Consider the following 18092-nt stretch of genomic DNA (forward strand, 5'->3'; position numbering starts at 1 on the left):
TTTTTTAGAAACTAGATTCCATTCTACACACTTTGAAAAAAAAAAAAATTGGTTTTAAATTAGTTTTCAATCATTTCTAGGGGGAGCACACAGATATTTCAAGTTTTTGGGATGTGTCCAACTAAAAAATTCATTAAAAGAAATACAAATTATAAAATTAACCGAAAAATCTGGGATAAACTATACACTGTTAGGTAACTTTTAACTAGAGCGATTAAAGAATTTCAAAAAAAAAGTTAAAATTTTAGGGGGGCCACACTTTGTACTGTGTTATGCTTTTTCTGAATAAACAGTACCACTTTCTGTGGCCCCCTTTTTTGAGGACCTAAAACTAAACCATTTTGAAAGAAAATAGTAGTTAAGAAACTAAATTCAAAGGACTACTACTTTTTTTTTTGTCATATCTTAAAATTTTGAGCATAGCTATCTTCAAATTCTTGTTGAAGTTCAAAAATTGTTGATTTCAAAAAAAAAGTGTCCACTTATACCCCCCTTTTGGCACCACAACTTGGTGCACTCACCCTTGGATGCATTCAATGAATGACCTATCAAATTCAAAACAAGGAAATCATCTACCTTGTTCCTAGGTTTGTTACTCAGAGACTTTGCCAGATTTGAAGTTGGAGGTTGTGTTGCTATTGACTTCTTAAGGGTTTGGTGTTTGCTCCAAAGAATGGAGAACAAATTTGAGTTAATCTTGGTATTTCTTCTACCTCCATGCTTGGAGGGAACCTTCACATAGGGTTTCAAGTTCCTTCTGCTCCCTGCTCTTGATCTTCTAGCATCATATTTGCACGATCAAACTACCGTCCATTCTCTGCGATCATCTTCTGCAACAGTTTTAGGGCTAAGGGAATGGAGTAAGGGTAGTAGATATTGTGACCTCCAAAAGACATGGCTTTGTCTAAGATACCTATTGAATTCTTCATGAGAAAAAAAGTAATATTTTAATTTGTAGGATTGTAAAATTTTATTTTATTTGACAGTCTAATTTATTATTATTATTTTATACACAAATATTTTATAGAAGATTTGAACTCAACATCATTTAAGTACTTACAATATGAATTTGATCCTTAAATCAAATGTCTTCTAACATAACTATTTTTGCTTAAAATGACAAATCAATTTCTATATTAATACAAATATTGTATAAACTTTATTAAGTTTATAATGTAAGAAAACATAATTTACATAATTTCTTATAATATACAAATATTGTATAAACTTTATTATATTTATAATGTAAGAAAAATCAATTTACATAATTTCTTTTAATATATTTTCACTATGAAGATAAATAACTCCTTAAAATTTTATAATTTTATAGTTGGAAAATTATAATTTGAAGCTGCGCTTAGTTATTATTTTTAAATAAGGGATATTTCTGCAATTTTATAAGGTATATGTAATATGCATTTTTCCTACATAATAATAATATTTGTTCCCATTAGATTCTGCTGACTTGTATCAATTATATACCCATAGTAAACTATGGGGTTAATCCGGGGCCCCTTGCTTTTACACTGTACTGCAGATTTTTCACGGTAGTTATCGTTGGTTTCCAATTTTCGACATGTGCTTCTGACTCAAGTATGTAAATCTTCCTGGTAAAAAATCAACAATGCGCTATTAACTGAGATATTTTAGCAAAGAGCAGATCAGCCATAAATATGTCGTGTCCATATTAAAAAAATGAAATACTAAATGCCACAGTACAATATGCACTGTGCAGTGTGATCTCTATCATGTATGATCAGAGTCGAGTCCACCAAAAATTTCATGACATAAACAGTGACATCCCAAGGATGTGATGGTAATGTGCCCCATGGTTATTGTTTCATTCTAATCTCTTGAAGGTAAAACAAAAGGGCACAGCAAAAGCCCCGAATTTAGCCCTTATTATACAACACCCTTTTATTTCAAGCATGCGGCTGCACACTACCTACAATTCCAGATTGATAAAAATGCGCTAACAATCAGAGCCAGTAATATGCCAACAAGTTGGAAGAAAACAGACTTTGTTTACTTACCCTGCAAGCAATGGTTGCCAAACTTTGACGGTCGCTTCTGCATTCCATCAGACCTGAAACCACCAGAAAATAAATATATGATTCCCAAATAAGAAATTCTTGAGATTAATTACTTTGGTTCAATCAGAAGCTCAGTTTGTCTAATTTGATTGACACACAGAAAAACGGAAACAAAAAAAATATAATGGCTAGCAGGTCTATAAATCCTATTCATTAAAAAGAAGAGCTTATCTATGGGAAGAAACGTCAACTTAGATAAAAGAAACTCGTCAGTCTGTAATCACTTACAATATTTAAACTCCTGGAACAGCAGTGTACAACCAATTGTAGAATTCATCCGTTGGTCTAACACCGATGGACTGAGATTTTTCAGAAATAATAGAGGCACGTGGAATTCTTGCCTTTTCATATTCTTCAAAGGCTCTCCTGATAAATCGTAACAGGTATTTCAGAAAATAAATCCAAAATTTTTAGTCTATTATTACACAATTAGCATACTCAAACATATACAAGTAGCATAACTCTAAGCACACATCTAGTTATTTTCCTGAAAAAATGTCTATGACGAATATGGTTAACAGAGATTTCACTTTGAATTAATTTCAGTAGAAAGACAAAAACAAGATGCATTGACCTTAAATCAGAAGAAATTGCAAGCTGCTTAGCAAGCTCTAATCCGTCCTCAAAAGCAAGATTAGCTCCTTGACCATACGATGGAGTTACAGCATGTGCAGCATCTGACAGATGATGAAATATTAAAAGGTCTTGATTAGCCAAAAAGGCAACAGTAGAGTATTTTGATTTGGGGATATGAAATTTTGATTTGTACAAATGTAATTGTAACATGGAACGTATTAAAGAAATACTAGTAAATGTAACAAATATGCCTCCAAATGATAAAGATTTAACCTCCCAGAAGAACAACATGACCACATGACCACTTTGGAAGCACAGGAACATCTAACACCCTACGTTCTAGGATAAATTCTGGATCTGTGACCTGCCAAGAATGTGAGCTAGATTCCTCAGTTGATGAGATAAAATATGCAAGGCATTTTATAAGCTTCAAACACTAATGAGAAATACAACCGAAGAACTAATATAGTCTTGATGCATGGACATACTCACCTGAATAACATGGGAAGCAACATCCCGCCCTTCAAAATATTTTAACAGTCTTTCTTTTGTCTCCTCTTTACTTCTTGAACAAATTTTTGTTTCTCCTTGAGTACATTCATCTGTGACACTTAAGGCCCACTACAGTTTATCTTTCACACCATTTATAATAAATGTTGTTCGGCCATTTTGCATCGCTGCAAGAGTTCCAGTCACCAAGGCCTTGACAAAACAGACCCTCATCAAGAATGGAACCAGATGGAAGCTCAAAATGGTATCAGCATTTGCTAGGACATATAATATGCATACCAGTGAAATTGTTCATTGACACTATTGTCACCACAGGTCACTATTTGAAATCAAGGACGAGTTCTTCAAAAGACAGACTGTCAAAAGAAACAACAGAAGTTGATTTTGATTTGATACATACCTTGTGTGAGCAGAGACTTCTGTCAATTACCGCACGCCACATTGTCCTCCCATTGTCACGAGGTTGTATTGCACCAAACAAAATATTCCTTGTAGTTGAGTGTATCCCATCTGCCCCTATGACCAAAGGAGCCTGTTTAAAATCCACAATCACATTAATTGAAGGATTTATAAATTAAAAAATCAGTCAGTTTAAAATATTTGTATCCTTCAAGAGGGACAATGGACATTGTAGTTAGCTTACAATGCCTATTTGATAACATTGATTATCTGGCACTGTATTAATTGTCCATATTAAGTGTTGGTTGGTTGATTGTTTTGTTCCTCTCCGCAACCATTGGGTCCTTTAAATATGTTGTCTATCATGAAGGAAGGAAGTATGATGTAGTCAGATGGACCATAATCCGTTGCCAACCATTCTCACTAATAATGTCAGTAGTGAATAAAGATGTTTTACCGCTCTATCTGGTATGCAGTGCCATCTTCATTATCACTTCATGTATTTGATTTATCAGATATAGCAATAAACATTTGGCTGACTGCAAATGTCCTTTTTACTTGAAAAGCATTAGTATCATATGATTTCTTAAAAACATGGTATGTGAACCTATGCTCCATGGGGACACATCCCCTGGGTTTTTTGACCCGCTCCCGTCCCTGGTATGGTATCTCTCGTACCCTTTTCTACAAATTTCGGAAATGGTCCACAAAACGACTCTAAGAGTGGTAGGGGACAGCTAGGGGAGTCTCTTAACAGTCCTGATGACTTCTGGCCCATCTCCTATCACCCAAGCCATTTTTGGATAAGCAGTTTTGGAAAAAATACATTTTAAATTTGGGAAAAAGGGTGGCTTGCTCACAACGACACCCAAACTACATTTGACAATACCAAGACCTCATCTAATCATAAAATAACCGAAAAGAAGATAAAGAAATTCATTTTCATAATCGCAAAGGAGAAGAGTAGCAAGAGGAGCAGTAGTGTTGTTTAGTGTGGAGCCTGATTAGTCCCCAAGTGGGAGATTGTTAAATTGTGGTGACTGATCAGGAAAGTACTGTACATACTTCATAATTTTGAGAAATAAAATTTGGGCTCTATTTTATCGAAATTTTGGGCCGACATATAATTATTAATTATAACCCTAAAATGGCATAAAATACTTGTATAAAAGGGTTTAGGGTTAGGTATTTTATTATTATGTTATGTTGTGATGCGAAATTGCTTCTTGCAGCAGTATTGAGCTATAAGGGATTACAGATTGTAATCAGGTTGTAATCACTAGATTGTAATAATATTGGACTTGCAGTTTGGTGGATGTAGCCCAGGGATTGGGTGAACCACGTTAAATCTTGGTGCTTTGTGTTCATTTTTGTGTGATCTATTATTTTCTGCTATTGGTTATATTTGAATGTAGTTTTTTATTTCTGTCCATGGTTTTATCCTAACAAGTGGTATCAAAGACTAGTTGTTTTTTCAGTTATCCTCTGCAGGAAAGTCTCACGGTTGAGTGGGAGCAATGGTAGATGAGGGTAAGCTGAGGGTTGATAGGTTTAATGGGCAGAACTTTCAGTTATAGAAGATGCAAATGGAAGACTGTCTTTATCAGAAGGATTTATGGAAGCCGTTGGAAGGCAAAGCCAAGAATCAGGGATCTATGTCAAATGATGAATGAGATCTTTTGGACAGAAAGGCACTTTGAAGCATTCAGTTATGCTTGGCACCATTAGTGGCATTTAATATTACAAAAATGAAGACAATAGAAGAGTTGATGAAAACCCTAGCGACACTGTATGAAAAGCCCTCCGCTTCAAACAAGGTATTTCTTATGAAGTGTTTAGTTAATATAAAAATAGTAAAATGTGGATCTGTTGCAAATCATTTAAATGAGTTTAATACTATTACTAGTTAGTTATCTTCTGTGGGTATCAATTTTGATGAAGAAATTAGGGCTCTCTTGATTTTGTGTTCTTTTCCTAAAAGCTGGAATGGCTTGGTAATGGCGGTGAGTAATTCTGTTCCTGGATCTAGTACCCTAAAATATGATGTGACAGGTGTTGTTTTGAGTGATGAAACTTGTAAGAAATCCTTAGTTAGATCTACATCAGGAAGTGCTTTGAATGCACAAAGCAGGGGCAGAACAACTGAGAGAGGAAGTAACTCTAAAAATCTTGGGAAATCAAGAGGAAAGTCAAAGGGGAAGAGGTCTCAATCGAGAGGACCGAACGACTATTGGTACTGTGGGAAACCAAGTCATAAAAAGAAAGATTGCTGGAATCGAAAGAAAAATGAAAGAGATAAATCAGATGGAGACAAGGAGGCAAATGTGGTAAGCTAAGTCACAAGGTTCGAATTCGAATTCGAGTTCGGCAACCATAAAATTTGGAGAAAATTCGACAAGAGCATAAATTCGAAAAAAAGTTCGACATTAAATTTGCCAATATATATATATATATATATATATATATATATATATATAAGAGTAAAATAACAAAATATTTAAACTTTGTTAAATAGGTTTAAAATCATTATAAAAAGATTGAAACATTTATAAAATATCAATTACACTTAAATTATATGATTAATTATTGAATAATATAATTTAATATATATAGAATAAATGAGCAATATATTTTATCATTGTTAAATAGTTTTAAATTCATTTCAAAAACATTGACACGTTTAAAAAATATAAGATATTTTTAAGTTTATGATTAAATTTTTATTAATATAAATTTAATATAAAACATAAAATTATAACAATTTAATATTCTAATTTTGTTTAAACAAAACTAAATACCGAAAATGAAAAACTATATGACAATATTAAACTTTAAATAAATCGCAAACAATGATAAAACCTAAAACAATAACAATAGTAATAACGCCTAACTATGTTGGCCCACATAAAGTTTGTCTAGCATCGCATTCGGAAAACGTGAGGCGCTTAAAAAAATTGGATAAGCGTTGGAATAAGAATTGGTTCTCAGCTTCTATTAAGCCTCCCACGAGTTTTTACAGTGAAGTCGAGAGCTTCCAGATGCAGCTACATGCAGAAGCAGATGGACTCCAAAAAGCAATGAAGATAGTTGTTGGCCTCCAGTTAAATAACATATTCACTGTTGCCTCTCGACTGCAATATATGATAGCTTCAACTAGGGTAGCCAATGGTGAAAAGGAGAGACCCCGAGCAGCATTGTATAGAAAAAGTGTAGTCAAAAACCTTTAACAATAGTATTTCAAACTCCTAAAATCTGTTATAAATTTTTTGCCTTAATGAAAAAGCCCGTCCTCATTTCCATACGAACACAAGTCAATTTTTAAAGAATTTTATGGAAACTTTTGAAGTTCGCCCAAATTTGAATTCCATGCATGAGATACGGCGAACTCTGTGACATAGGTGGTAAGTAACAAATCCAAAGAGGATGCTTTGCTTTTGTCTTTAAAAAGTGTTGATGATTCATGGGTATTAGATTCTGGTGCTTCATTTCATGCTACACCTCATAGAGGTTATTTCATTGATTATGTCCAAGGGGATTTTGGGCTTGTTTATTTGGAGGATAATGAACCCTGTCAGATTGTTGGAAAGAGTAAAATTAAGATTAAGTTGCAGAATGGGAATCATTGGCTACTACATGAGGTAAGACATGTTCCAAGGCTGAGTAGGAATTTAATTTCAGCAGGGCAACTCGGTGATGAGGGTTGTGTAGTTACTTTTAATGATAAAAATTGGAAGGATTCAAAAGGTTCCCTTGTAGTAACAAAAGGTGTGAAAGTAGGCACCTTATATCTTTGTATAGGTCATATTGTTCCTTCTACTTTGATTGTTTCAGAGAAAAATGAATGTTCAGGAACAATTGTTGTAGTTGAGCGGGGAGAACAAATAGCTACTATACATTCTGATACAGCACTGTGGCACAACAGACTTGGGCACATGAGTGAGAAAGGTATGAAAGTACTTCATTCAAAGAAATTTTTACCAGATCTGAAATGTGTTGATATGGATTTCTGTGAAAGTTGTGTGTATGGAAAACAAAAGAGAGTGAGTTTTGTAAAGACTGGGAAGGAAAACAAAAAGGAGAAATTAGAGCTTGTGCATACATATGTATGGGAACTGGCTCAGGTATCTTCTCTTGGTGGCTCTCATTATTATGTTACATTTATTGATGACGCAACTAGAAAAGTATGGGTTTATTTTCTTAGATAAAAATATGATGTATTTCAAACTTTTAAGAAATGGAAATGCTTGGTTGAAAATGAAACTAGTAAGAAATTAAAATGTCTTAGATCTGATAATGGTGGTGAATATTGCAATCATGAATTTGAAGATTATTGCTCCACTAATGGTATTTGTAGACAAAAAATTGTTTTAAGGACTCCACAGGAAAATGGAGTGGCTGAACGCATGAATAGGACTATAATGGAGCGTGCAAGGAGCATGAGGTTGCATGTTGGGTTGCCGTTACACATGTGGGCGGAGGCTGTCAATACTGTAGTATATTTGATTAATAGAGGTCCCTCTACACCTTTGGGCTGTGGTATTCTAGATGAGGCATAAAGTGGTAAGAAGGTGAGTTATTCTTTTCTCAAGACCTTCGGTTGTGAAGCTTTTGCTCATATAGACTCTGAAAATAGAACCAAGCTTGAAGCTAAATCAAAGAAATGTGTCTTTTTTGGATATGGCATTAATGAATTTGGTTATAAGCTTTGGGATTTTGAAAATCATAAAATTGTAAGAAGTAGGGATGTCATATTCAATGAGAAAGTGTTGTACAAAGATCTGTTGCAGCAACATGAGAAGAAAGAAGATGATTAGGTAGTGCTGGATGATACTCCAAAAGCTAATGTTCCAGCCATCCCTCATGATGTGCAACAACCACAACAACAAATATCACACACACTGGTGAATGTTAGACGGTCAATGAGAAAAATTAGACCTCTACAAAGATTTTCTCCCTCTTTGTATTCTATTTTACTTACTGATGCTGGTGAACTTGAAAGTTATGATGAAGCTGTGCAGGTGGATGCTAAGATTCAGTGGGAGTTTGCAATGAAAGATGAAATGGACTCTTTGCTAAAGAATACGACATGGGATTTGTGCAAGTTGCTTGTAGGTAAAAAGGCTTTACAGAATAAGTGGGTTTACAGGTTGAAAGAAGAGGAAGGAGGTAAGAAAAGATTTAAAGCCAGGTTAGTTGTAAAAGGATTTGCACAGAAAAAGGGAATTGATTTTGATGAAATATTTTTTCCTGTTGTTAAAATGACTTCTATCCGTACTATTTTAAGTTTTGTGGCTACTGAAGATTTGCATTTAGAGCAGCTTGATGTTAAAACAAGCTTTCTTCATGGTGATTTGGATGAAGAAATATATATGGCTCAGCTATGGGGATTTGAGGTCAAAGGTAAAGAGAACTTAGTGTGCAAATTGAAGAAAAGTTTATATGGCTTGAAGCAAGCACCTCGGCAATGGTATCTGAAATTTGACAAGTTTATGCATGAGTATGGCTATAACAGGTGTCATTCAGATTATTGTGTTTATTTTAAGAGGTTGGATGATGATAGCTACATTATTTTATGTTTATATGTTGATGATATGCTTGTAGCTGGGTCTAACATGGATCATATTAAGGGGCTAAAATGCCAGTTAGCACATGGATTTGCTATGAAGGATTTGGAGGCAGCAAAATAGATCCTTGGTATGAAGATTTGCAGAGATAGGAAGAACAAAACATTGATGCTATCTCAGGCTGATTATGTTGCAAAGGTGTTGCAACGTTTCTCTATGGAGAATGCTAAAGCTGTCAGCACACCTTTACCTGGTCATTTGAAGTTGACTAAGGAGATGTGTCCTAAGACATAGGAAGAGGATGATAAGATGTCCAAGCTACCCTATGCTTTAGCTATAGCAAGCTTGATGTATGCTATGGTATGCACTAGGCTAGATATTGCACATGCAGTGGGAGTCGTTAGCAAGTATATGAGTCATCTTGGATTTGAGCATTGGAATGCTGTCAAGTGGATTCTCAGATATTTGAGAGGAACATCGAATAAGTGTTTACACTTTGGGGGCTCTACTACTGATTTACAAGGCTATGTTGACTCAAATTTGGCAAGGGATATTGATACCAGGCGAAGTACTACAGGTTATGTCTTTACTATTGGTGGGGCAGCCATGAGCTGGGTTTCTAGGTTACAGAAGATAAATGCTCTATCTACTACAGACGCAGACTATGTTGCTGCTTCAAAGGCAGCCAAGGAGATGATATGGCTTCAGTTCTTCTTGGAAGAAGTGGGACATCCTCAGATGGATAATTATTTGGTTACAGATAGTTAGAGTGTCATTCATCTTGCAAAGAATTCAGCTCTGCATTCTAAGACCAAACACATACAGTTGCAGTACCATTTCATTTGGCCAATTTTGGAGGATGGACAGTTAAATCTGGCGAAGATACCTACCAATGATAATCCAGCAGATATGTTGACAAAGGTTGTAACAAGGGAGAAGTTGAATTCCTCTTCAACTTTAGTCGGTCTTCTAGACTAAACATGCATAAAAGAATAGCAGAGTCCAAGGTGGTTTGATCTAGTGGGAGCCCCATGTGGTAGTGGTATTGCTACAGGATTAGTCTCCAAGTGGGAGATTGTTGTTTAGTGTGGAGCTTGATCAGTCCCCAAGTGGGAGATTGTTAGATTGCGGTGATTGATTAGGAAAGTACTATACATACTTCATAATTTTTTGGAGTTCGGGGCATATTTTATCAAGATTTTGGGCCAACATGTAATTATTAATTATAACCCTAAAATGGCATAAAATACTTGTATAAAAGGGTTTAGGGTTAGGTATTTTATTATTATATTATGTTGTGATGCGAAATTGCTTCTTGCGGCGGTATTGAGCTGTAAGGGATTACGGATTGTAATCAGGTTGTAATCACTAGATTGTAATAATATTGGACTTGCAGTTTGGTGGACGTAGCCTAGGGATTGGGTGAACCATGTTAAATCTTGGTGCTTTGTGTTCATTTCTGTGTGATCTATTATTTTCTGTTATTGGATATATTTGCATGTAGTTTTTTATTTCTGTCCATGGTTTTATCCTAACAAGTAGGTCAAGTAGTGAACAACAGTTGAAAGAGAGGGTTAGGGCATAAAATCTTCTTGATTTAGACACTTAGACCTACCATCTACGAATTTTGAATGATGACATATTATTATGGACTTTTATGTTTATTGTTTAATAGTTTAGTTATAGTATTTACATTTTAATATTTTATGTCATTTCATACTTGAAAGTTGGAGTCTTTGGGCATTTTTGGTATATGTATGCCATATATCGACAATGGATCATGGAAGCATTTGAATTTTGTTAATTTGCTTATCAATCACATGTGAAATCTCAATTCAAGTCTAATTCTAAGTATTTAGTTTTAAAAATGTCTATGATGAATACTTTATCAATGTTGTGATATAATTATTTGACATTTCTTTCTCTATTTAAAAATTCCCCTAATTTTTTAATAGCCCTCCCCTACCATTCCCAAAAAAGTATCTGTACTGGAAACATGTCTTGCCATTCCCTGCCATCCGCATCCACGAAACTCTGTGGAGCATAGATGTGAACAACTAGACTACTGGGATTGCAACTATATAAGTTCCTTATATGCAGGGATGACATTCTTCCAGTCTATAACCTGGAAATAGACACTAACAAAACTTGATTTGATCCCTTGACAAGCTGCCATTCAGTAAGCTGGATTGTTCTTTAGGTGAAGTCATTTATATTTTATGAATGAAACTTGACAAAATGAATGAAAAATATCAGACATATGAATCATTTTCGAGGGCATTTAGCAGAATATTGTGTTAATAACTTAAGTCAGATTTCAAAGCTGAGCATGAGGTGCCCTCCAAGCCGAGAGAACAAAGGTTTACGTAAATTGAGAAGGTAGATACATCTGATATAGATATTTTCTATATGATAGAAAATTATCTCAACCACCTCACTCTCTATAAGATGAAGCAGCTGAGAGTAAAATGAATCACTAAAAAACCAGGATTGACAAGTTTCTAGATAGCATTCTCACTCTTCTAAAGGCCCATAGCCATATGTTTTTTATTTTCTTGCTTGATTCTCATTTGATTTTGATACTGTAGTTACCAATAATGTTTTGCATTGCCATTAAAATGTCCACTTTTGTACTTTTGAGTCATACCTTGTGATTTTATAATGTTTGAACTCTAGCAATGTTTTAGCTTCACCATTTTCACTTTATATGCGATTATGATCTTATTATCTAGTCTGCATCATGGCTGATTGACTACACATCTTTGACATCTCAATTGTATTAGTTGTAGATAATTTTTAGTCAATTTTGGTTACTTGATATCATATTGTGAATTATATCATCTTGTTTATAAACTTCAGCTATCTTTGTAATACACACTAAGTTTTGTGTGCAGGCATAAGTTTCCTTAACACTGATTAATCTAGAGACGATTGGCTTGAATAAATGTGTTAACTTTGAGTTACCTGTTTAAATTTATTTGAGTTGCAAGATCCTCTGTCCAAATCAGCATTGATACTTGTTAATGATTGGTAGCTTTAGTATATATATTATAAGAATTTGGCTTAGGCCAGAATTCACCCAAGAACATAAGAACTCAACACAAGCACACAGTAGACCAAAATAGACAAAGTATAATCAGAATGACGATATTCATTCAATATGCTAGCTTAGCCAACTTGAGAGTACAATAGGGGTGCCTGTATATAAAGGCCTCAGGAGAGCTTCTAGAATGCATAGAATTTAGCATCATGATATGTCATACAACCAGGCACATGTCCACCAGTTATAGGTTATCCTCCATTAAGCACGGGATTAAGTGCGATGATGTGAGGATAAGCCTACAATGGTGTAGCATGCAAATCAGTGGTGTAGACAACATGTGCTAAATGAGGAGTGCGGATAACTGTGTTGTCAACATGACAAGTCAGTGAATGATGCATACTCCTGTGTTATAGACACCATGTGCATAATTAGAGTTGGGTAATTCAATGAGAGTACACAAACTCCTAAGTGTCTCACCTAAAATAATAATAAAATAATGCAAAATAATTAAATAATGCATTAACCTAAGTAAACTTAAGTGTAATAAGTAAATACTTATTTACACCAACACCCCCCCTTAAGTGCGACTTAGGGGAATGCCCTTAAGCTTACGAAAACTAGGATGCAATGCAGGATGGGTCCCGGCTACTAGGCCATGTTAGGTACCCATGTACATAATGATATGCAATCTCCCATAAAGCGGGGAAAGAGGAAAAACCTCATAGGAAAAACCCTCCCCCAAAAACAGAGATAAATAGGGATGCATGGATGGATGGAGTAATCAAGACCCCCCTATTATGACATACATCTAGTATATACATAAGAGAATGATGAGAAGAGGAAGAGACATAGGATAGGCTCCCCCCTCCAAAGAAGAATTTTCAACAATGACTACTCCGATGAAGAAGCTGATCCAAGACTACAAAATGGTGTTCCTTCCCTTAGGAAGAAACAATGTCAAGGGTACAAATGAGATGCTTCCACTGTGTGTAGAAAGAATTGCATGGATAAGTAATGTCTCTAAAACCTGCTCAACTGGCTGAAGAACCTGTCCCAAAGAACTGTTTGTCTCTGCAACTAAGGAAGAACCCTGCTGCAACTGCTGATAATAAGTATCCACAATCACTTCAACCTGTAATGATCAATCATGTAGAGAATGAACAAGAGAGTTGAATGGAACCCTCATGACAACTGAAGAAGGTAATTTTGCATCAAGAAGAAGAGGCAGATCATGAATACTATCCCCCAAATCTGTCACTGAACTTGTATCTAGAAGACTGGATGTACCCTATTGTTCTGGACCTATCAGTGTGGCAATGTATGCATGTGGATTGAATTGATGAAGTGACCTCTCACTGCAACTGTCAATAGAACCCCACATGTCTGAATCTATTGAAGCACTATCGTTGAAATTCCTATCAGTTTCCACACTGTATGATGTGTGAAGAGGAGTTGAGGACAAGCTTGGTGAACTTTCCTCAAAGTATACATCCTTCTCCACAAATATCTGATGTGTCTCTGGATCTAGAAGTCTACATGCCTTCACACTATCTTCATAACCAATGAAAGTACAAGGCCGAGATGATTGTGCCTTGCATCCCTTGGAAGATCTGTTTGCCCATGCATGACAACCGAAGACTTTGAAGTGTGTCACAATAGGTTTTCTGCCGTACCATGCCTCAAAAGGAGTTTTTCCATCTAAGGCTAGATGAGGAGAACGATTAAGAATGTGAGTGGCACTAGAAATTTCTTTGACTTCTAATGATGGATCTAGAGACTTGGCATGAATCATGCAACTTGCCATAGACTTAAGAGTGTGGATCCTCAAAGCTGCAACATCTATCTTATGTGGACTGAATGATGGCAGAGTCTAAAGATCAATTCTCTCATGTCTACAAAAGTCCATAAGTCTTTTGTTCACATCCATGTTTCTATTGTCCATGTGGAGTACTTTGATGGCCTTCCTTGATTTTCATTCTACATGAGCCTTGAAGTCTAGAAACTTGTCCAACACTTCATTCTTGTTATGAAGAAAGTAGACTCAAGTGAACCTTGAAAAGTCATCAACAAAAGTGAGTATGTAGCAACCTTGGCTGAATGCAAAAGGACCTGCTAATACCATGTGAACCATCTGTAGAACACCTGTTGCTCTAGAAGACTTCCCTCTTTGTAACTTCCCTTCTGGATGCATATCCACTAAATCTGTTGAACACTCACCCTTAGAAAAGTTGATTTGAGGTAGACCTTTGACCATTCTATGTGTGCAAAGTTGCTAAAGATAGCGGTAGTCAAGATGACCATACCACTCATGCCGTAATTGCATGCTTGAATTGGATTGAGACAATAAGGCTTTTGAAGAAAACGGGTACAAAATGAGAGAAAGCATACAACCTCTTGTTATGATTCACTTTCCCCACTGCAACCAAGGAATCATCTTTAAGACTGTGCACTTTTACTAAGTCTAGAAGGAACTCAACTCTATGTCCATCTCCAAGGTGAGTGATTTGGTAGATTGATAGGAGATTTGAACTGAGGTTTGGAACATAGAGAACCTCTTGAAAATCTCCATTTTCCATCTCCACGTTTCCTTTTCCTTCAACTTCCATTTTGCTATCATTAATGAAGATGTGCAGTACCTTGGACTACTTCATTGAAGAAAAATCCTCCTTTGGAGAACCCATATGATATGAGGCACCTGAGTCAAATATCCATTCCTTTGAAGAATTCAAATTTGCCATGAGTGCTTGCCCTTTTCCCTTTGAATCTAAAGACGATCCTTTATCCTTATAGGCATTAGGCAACGAAACATTATGTTTCTTCATGATGTTGGTCAACTCATCAATCTTTTTGAGATAACACACATGCTCTTCATGACCCAATTTCTTGCAATATGTGCACTTCTTCTTCTCCTTATTGTTGTCCCCCTTCTTGTTGTTGGAATTTGAGGACTTGCCTTGTTGATTGGATTGTGGTGTTGTCTTTTTTGCATCCTCAAATTTGTCTTTCTTCCATTTCTTCTTACCCTTTCCTTTGTTTGAAGACTGTCTAGCTGAATGTTGAGAACTCTCATTAGCCACCAATTCTTTGGACTGAGGTGATTTGAGAATCCCCATTGATGTCAACTTCTTTTCTTCATCATCCAATAGTTTAGCATATTCATCAAAAGTGACTTTCTTATAGGCAGACCCTAAGGTAGTCTTTGAGGTGTTAAAAGAAGATACAAATGTGGAATATTCTGATGGCAGCATGTTATGAATGAGATAGATCAGTCTGTCATCTTTGATAAAACTCCCATAATCACTAAGCTTTGTCCTTAATTCATTCACCTTGATGATGAAGTCTTGTATGGAGTCATACGACTTAGGATCTAAGGAAACAAGCTCATCTTCAATTTTGAACACATCCTCTTTAGACACTTTACCATAAAGGCTTTCAAGGGTATCCCAAGCTTCCTTGGATGTAGTACATTTCTTGATTTGATACATGATTTTATCATCTACCCCCAAACATATATGACCTAGGGCTTTTCTATCCATTGCTACCCATGCTGAAATTTCACTTTCTAATACATTGTCACCTGTGTTGGGCCCTACAATATTGTAGGGCCCATTTGCCGTTGCACCAAAAGCCATGACTGTTAGTGAACATGGAACACCACATAATTAACCACCTGTGGGCAGGGGAGCGCGTCGCATCACCCAACAACCTGTTGGTTTAGAAAGAGTACCATCTACATATTGTGAAACTCCATTGTGCATTAAGTGATACCCCATTTTGATTGACCACGAAGCATAGTTATGAGGAGTTAATTTAGGAAACTTAAAGTTTCCCATAATGCAGAAAATGAAAGAAAAGTGCAAAAAAGAGAGAACACAACACCAAGAACACCCCCCCTTTTCACTGAATCAAGAAACCCCCCTGAAATAGATGCTTTGGCCACTTTATCAGTAGTGTGATTACAATGGGCCACTTGCCAATTTTGGCCTTCGTGGACTTCTGATTTTGCTTGTTACAACCTCTTAATGGAGTAAAAATCTGAAACTTTACAATGTGCTACAATTCTGAAGCATTACAAAGCAAAGAAAGACCCTATTACTGAAAGTGACATTTTTTTCCACAAAAACCTAAAATCTGATAGCAAATATGGAAAGTAGACGAAAAAATATGCACTTTCAAAAAACCAAAACTTGCTTTCGACTCTAGATGTGCTCGTACAGAGCATTTAAAGTTGCAAAATGCAGGATTATGCACATACAGCCGCCAAAAGATGCAATTTCTAAACAATCCTTGCACCAAAACCAGAAAATAGCTGTAGCACTAAAAAATTTAGAAATTCTACTCAATTTCAAAAAAATTTCACCTAATTTGGACTCTGGATGTGCGAGTTATAGCCTCTCGAAGTTGAACTACAAAAACCAAAATGAATCTGGAGAGGGGTTGCATCAGAGAATTACGGGGTTAAATTTGACGGTCCTACGGTCATCGCAATAGTTCTAATTTTCCTTGAAATGACGTCCAAACGGTCGTAAATTTTAAGATACTAAAATGATGATGTCAATGACGTCTGGGCCAGTGACGGCGTGGTAGTACAAAATTGTATGATCAATGACAGAGAAAAATTCATACGTTGACTGTGTGCTAACTTGTCATACAGATGCTAATGCTGGAGGTTGCTGATTGTCCTACTGAATAGGATGGTGACTAGGACTGCAGATTTGCAAACTATGTTGAGGTGGAGCAGGTGAGTGTCCACGTGGCTTCCGTGTGTCTCGTTGTGGGCATTTTAACAAATGTTGTGTGGCACTGGGCAGATCACGTTGCGTGTCACCAAAATGCTGCGGGGGTTGCAACAGTTGCTAGAAATTAGGAAAAGCAATGCCGGGTTTCGTTTTAACGTTGCCGAAAGATGTTTTTAGTGCCGCTGGAATGGGGAAAATATCCCACATTCGTGGGATAGGCGCATAATGCGCAGTTTAAAAACAAACCTCCGCATAGACCAAACAATGTTTGTGAGTAGTGGAGAGTTGTGTTGGGCTGGGCCGTGCCGGGCCGGTGGGTTTGTTCGCCGACAGATTAAGGTCAAGCACTAGTTGAAAATTTGGTCCTTTCTGTCAAATTTCATAGTGGTCATATCGAGCGCTCCGCTGATGAAATAAATAGCCATAAATAATTAATTAAACCTTGCGATAAATTAATCTGCCAAAATACAAAGCCGATTCGGGGTGTCACTGCCTGATTTGGCCAAAAAAAAAATCTCTTTCCCTCTACACCTAATAGGGAAAATAATTCCAAAAATAGCCAGATGGAAAATAAATTGTAGAGATTAAATTGAATGCAGATCTGAATAATAATAAATTAGATCAATAAAATGATCATACTTGAATTGCAAATCGGGGCCTCTGGGTTTCGATTTGCAAAATTTTTTTTCCTCACGATCAACTTTCACCCAGTATAGGAAAATTTATAGTCGATCTTCACCGAATCGACACTCCGGATGCAATGGTGAGGTTAGATTTGGCTCTAGATGCTCCCAATTTCTACAGATCCTCTAGATTTGTGTCGAGGTATTGAAGCATGAACGGTCTTGAATGGCTACATGATGAGAATTTTCCTCAGCTCTGATACCATGTAAGAATTTGGCTTTGGCCAGAATTCACCCAAGAACTAAAGAACTCAACACAAGCACACAGTAGACCAAAATAGATAGAGTATGATCAAAATGACGATATTCATTCAATATGCCAGCTTAGCCAACTTGAGAGTACACTAGGAGTGCCTATATATAAAGGCCTCAGGAGAGCTTCTAGAATGCATAGAAGTTAGCATCATGATATGTCATACAACCAGGCACATGTCCATCAGATATGTGTTATCCTCCATTAAGCACGGGATTAAGTGTGATGATGT

General features: G+C 36.2%; 1 protein-coding gene across 1 annotated transcript in view; it reads right to left on the reverse strand.

Moving 5' to 3' along the window:
• Window positions 1-1973: 1973 nt before the first annotated feature.
• The window catches only part of LOC149540774 (uncharacterized), a 127682-nt gene continuing 111563 nt past the window's right edge, over window positions 1974-18092 (reverse strand). Inside the window, exons 3-8 of the mRNA XM_089802739.1 lie at window positions 3580-3711; window positions 3162-3371; window positions 2943-3033; window positions 2668-2770; window positions 2322-2459; window positions 1974-2086 (exon numbers count right to left, since the gene is read on the reverse strand). Coding sequence (XP_089658865.1) covers window positions 3291-3371; window positions 3580-3711 — 213 coding nt within the window. The 3' untranslated portion in view covers window positions 1974-2086; window positions 2322-2459; window positions 2668-2770; window positions 2943-3033; window positions 3162-3290. The remainder of the gene's footprint in view (window positions 2087-2321; window positions 2460-2667; window positions 2771-2942; window positions 3034-3161; window positions 3372-3579; window positions 3712-18092) is intronic.

The sequence above is a fragment of the Cupressus sempervirens genome, chromosome 9, assembly GCF_028749045.1.
Source record: "Cupressus sempervirens isolate cs-2001-9-10 chromosome 9, ASM2874904v1, whole genome shotgun sequence".
NCBI classification, from domain to species: domain Eukaryota; kingdom Viridiplantae; phylum Streptophyta; class Pinopsida; order Cupressales; family Cupressaceae; genus Cupressus; species Cupressus sempervirens.